This window comes from Glycine max, chromosome 3 (assembly GCF_000004515.6).
Source record: "Glycine max cultivar Williams 82 chromosome 3, Glycine_max_v4.0, whole genome shotgun sequence".
Lineage (NCBI taxonomy): Eukaryota > Viridiplantae > Streptophyta > Magnoliopsida > Fabales > Fabaceae > Glycine > Glycine max.
Window position 1 is genome coordinate 17,523,062 of NC_016090.4, and position 3,406 is coordinate 17,526,467.

Consider the following 3,406-nt stretch of genomic DNA (forward strand, 5'->3'; position numbering starts at 1 on the left):
ATATATAAATTATAATTTATATAATTATTATAATCTACGTCCAACATAAAACTTATGTGCATCGCACATATGTAAAGACTAATTATGTTAAAAGCCTGCTAAATATAATTTATATGAATTGACAATAGAATTTCTTAATACCAATCATAATTCATACTACTACTTATTAAATTTTAAGGTAAAAAAAAAAGTGGTTGAAACTTGAAAGTATGAAAGATCCAACGAAAACCGAACAACCCAGCTGAGAAGACAATGGACAAAAGGGTTGGGGTGTCTGTCATTATTATCCTCAAAGTGCTCGTGGCAGTAAAAGGTTGGGATTTGCTTTGACGGCCCACACCTATGACTCAAGAACCACACGTGGCAGTTTTCTGTTCCATGCTGAACTCAGCACAAGGACTTTAGAAGAAGTGAAAAACCAGAAACAGAACAACTGAAAACCCGAGCAACCAGAGAAAGAAACTGCTCTGGGTCTCTGTCTTGATTTGATTCCTTCAATTTCTCTTTGGGGTTATTACAAGATAAAAAAACCAAAATTCCAAGTAAGAAAATTACTAGGAAAGGTTGAAAGCTGAACCTTTTTTAATTTTACATATCATGAGAGCAGTCCATCTTTTCTGCCTTATAAAAGGGTGTGAGGAATGAATGGTTTCATTTGAAAAACACAAACTTCTCTTCATTCACGTGCCTCTCCTTTTCCTTTTCCTTGTTCTCTTCTCTTAACGTTTTTTTTCTCTTCTCTCCTCTGTTTGTTTCCCGAGAAAAACGTAAATTTTTCTCATTTGGAGGCCTTTTTCAGGCGGTGGTTGGTGTAGTTTTGTGGGTTGTCTCTATTTAAAGAACCCTCACACACTCACTTTTGATCCAAAGTATTGATTTTGATACAAAAGTTTTTAAGTTTTAGAGAAGAATGGAAGGGAATAAGCAAAAGGGTACTTCTTCTTCATTCACCTCTGAGCTCTTTGGGTCCAAAGAGTCTCGTCCCTCTTCTTCTTCTGGGATTTTTGGCTCCATTTTTTCTCCTCCATCGTCTAAGGTGTGTGTGTTTAATTTCAACACCTTGTTCTGTTTTGATTCTTTTGCTTTTTTTTGTTGCTCAAAATCAATCCCTTTGTTTTTGTTTTTTCTGCATTTCATGGTGAAGTTTACGATTGGTTTCTGTTATGTGTTTGGTTTTGTTGTGTTAAAAGTCTGAGCTTTCTTTTAGGCCATGTTTTTCACCAAAAAAAAAAATATTTCATTTTTGCAATTCAGTTTCTACTTGAAGGTCAAATCTGACAATCAATGAGCATTTACACCTGAACGATTGAATTTTGCTATCTGTTGAAGTATTTTTTGGATCATTAGTTTTTTGGTTGAATTTGAATTATATACCATGTGGTCCATGTCCATGTTCATTGCATATCTAACTAATGCTGAAACGGTTCTGAGATCTTTTTTTGGATTGGTTTGGTTCAATTTTAGGTGTTAGGGAGAGAGTCTCTGCGCTCTGAATTGAGTGGCAAAATTGCCAATGAAACCTGGAGCTCCAAAATTTGTATTCAAGGTATGATGATACTCGGTTTCAGCCCTTCGTTTTCACATATTTGGCCACTATCTATAATTTTTGGTAACTTTTTAAAGTACAATTTTGATAAAAAAAAAAAATCACATAATGGCATATTTTCTATTGGCGCTATTTTCCTTTTTTTTTTTACTTTCCTTGTGTCTGAATTATCCTGCACCCTGAGTAAGTAGTGATTTGATTCCATTTTGGTATTTTTATATTTAGAAACGATTATGAAATGATCTATTTGAAGATTTTATCATTGAGTTTAGTTCCATTGAATTTAGCTGGTCAAATTTTGCATAATGGAATGATATATCCTGTGTATATATCGATATCTATAGGACCGAAATTTTAGTAGTTTTAGATAGTCTTTCTTTTCAAATTCCCCCCCCCCCCCCCTTTTTCTGAGTTTCCATGCCTTATCCTTCCAATCAATGCAGATAACTTCTCCAAGGGTAATGGTAGCGAGGCTCAGAATGCTGTGAACAAGGATATGAGTTCCATCTATCAGGATCAAAGAGTCCAACCATGTCACCTTAGTTCATCAATTTATTATGGTGGTCAGGACATCTATTCTAGTCCTCAGAGTACACAGAATGAGGGATTCAACTCTATGGTAAGTGGCAATGCATTTGTTATTTTTGTTTTTATACTAGAGAGGCGGCGAGCCTTGGCCTGACAATAAGGTTGCTGCCTCATGACCTCTAGATCACAGGCTGAATGATATTCCTATTTTGTTTGGTTGATAATTATTTTCTAGTATGAAGAATGCCTAACATAATTTTTTTTTTTGTTTAGCAGCACAGGAATGTTGATGGAGAAGATGGTTCAGAATTTGCTTCAAGAGGAGACTGGTGGCAAGGCATGTTATGACATATATTCTTGTCTAATAGATTTGTGGTCTAAAAGTTTAGATATGCATTGTACTTGTCTGTCACAAAGTTCTCATTCTTTTGCTGTCTGTTAACTTTCTATCCACAGGGGGTCTCTATTATTAAGATCACTCTTGTCAAGGCATGTGCTTCTCAAGGTATATATGATCTTCTCAAACCTTTATAGTCAAATGGCATTCTTAGATATCCTTTAGTATTTCCTTCTTTTTTAAACAGAGATTGAAAAGTAACAAGTCTTAGAAAACAAAGAGGGTTGTTCTGAAGGGTTCAGGATCTTATGATTCTTATCTATTTCTGAATTGATTCATATAATTATGTATATTTGATGTTGATTCTATAACTCTAGTCGTATTTCCTGTTCTAGCATTGTTTATCAATCAAATGAATGCATATTGCAGGTACATAGCAAGGTAGTTTAGCAGTATAGTCCATCTTTTGTTATATGGAAGAACTATACAGTAATCAAAAGGGTTGTGGACAGCAAGTTGCTTTCTCTGGCTTTGACAGAATCATGATATGATGAATCTATAATCATTTGCGTTTCTTTTTTATTTTATTGTAAAGGATATTATCCTCACCTTATTGCAAAAGTTATATAGGAATTCTATGCATTATCAGCTAATCTTGTGTGGCTGAACCTTTGCAATTATTTACTTTAATGGAAGAAACTCTCTTTACTTGTTTCACCTCTATCTTAGTACTTCAGCTATGCAATTATTCACTTTAATGGAAGAAATTATCTTTACTTGTTCCAGCTCTATTTTAGTACTTCAGCTATATATGATTACAGATAAATATGTCTGTAACCATTGATCTTATTATCATGTTTGGATTAGATTATTTCCTAAGATTATCATGTCATTAATAGAAAATAACTATTGATGTTAAGTATTTTGTTAATTTATATTAATCATGGATAAATATATTTGATAATAAACAAGATTTTTGAGTTTATAATTAAAAG

At 33.5% G+C, this 3,406-nt stretch overlaps 1 protein-coding gene across 3 annotated transcripts; it reads left to right on the forward strand.

Annotated features, from left to right (window-relative positions):
• The first annotated feature begins 432 nt into the window (after positions 1–432).
• LOC100306338 (uncharacterized) lies at positions 433–3,194 on the forward strand. Of its 3 annotated transcripts, none has more exons than NR_148873.1 (6): positions 433–542; positions 1,465–1,546; positions 1,990–2,165; positions 2,351–2,411; positions 2,531–2,579; positions 2,841–3,194. NR_148873.1 is itself a non-coding variant. In NM_001354365.1 (6 exons), the coding sequence occupies exons 1-5, from the start codon at positions 911–913 to the stop codon at positions 2,545–2,547; spliced, it is 465 nt and encodes a 154-aa protein (NP_001341294.1). In that variant the 5' UTR covers positions 433–910; the 3' UTR covers positions 2,548–2,579; positions 2,841–3,194. The 3 variants fall into 3 exon arrangements, 2 of the variants coding, with proteins under 2 accessions (NP_001341294.1, NP_001237250.2); NM_001354365.1 differs by having other exon boundaries at positions 433–1,036; positions 2,348–2,411; NM_001250321.2 differs by having other exon boundaries at positions 433–1,036.
• Positions 3,195–3,406: the final 212 nt, after the last annotated feature.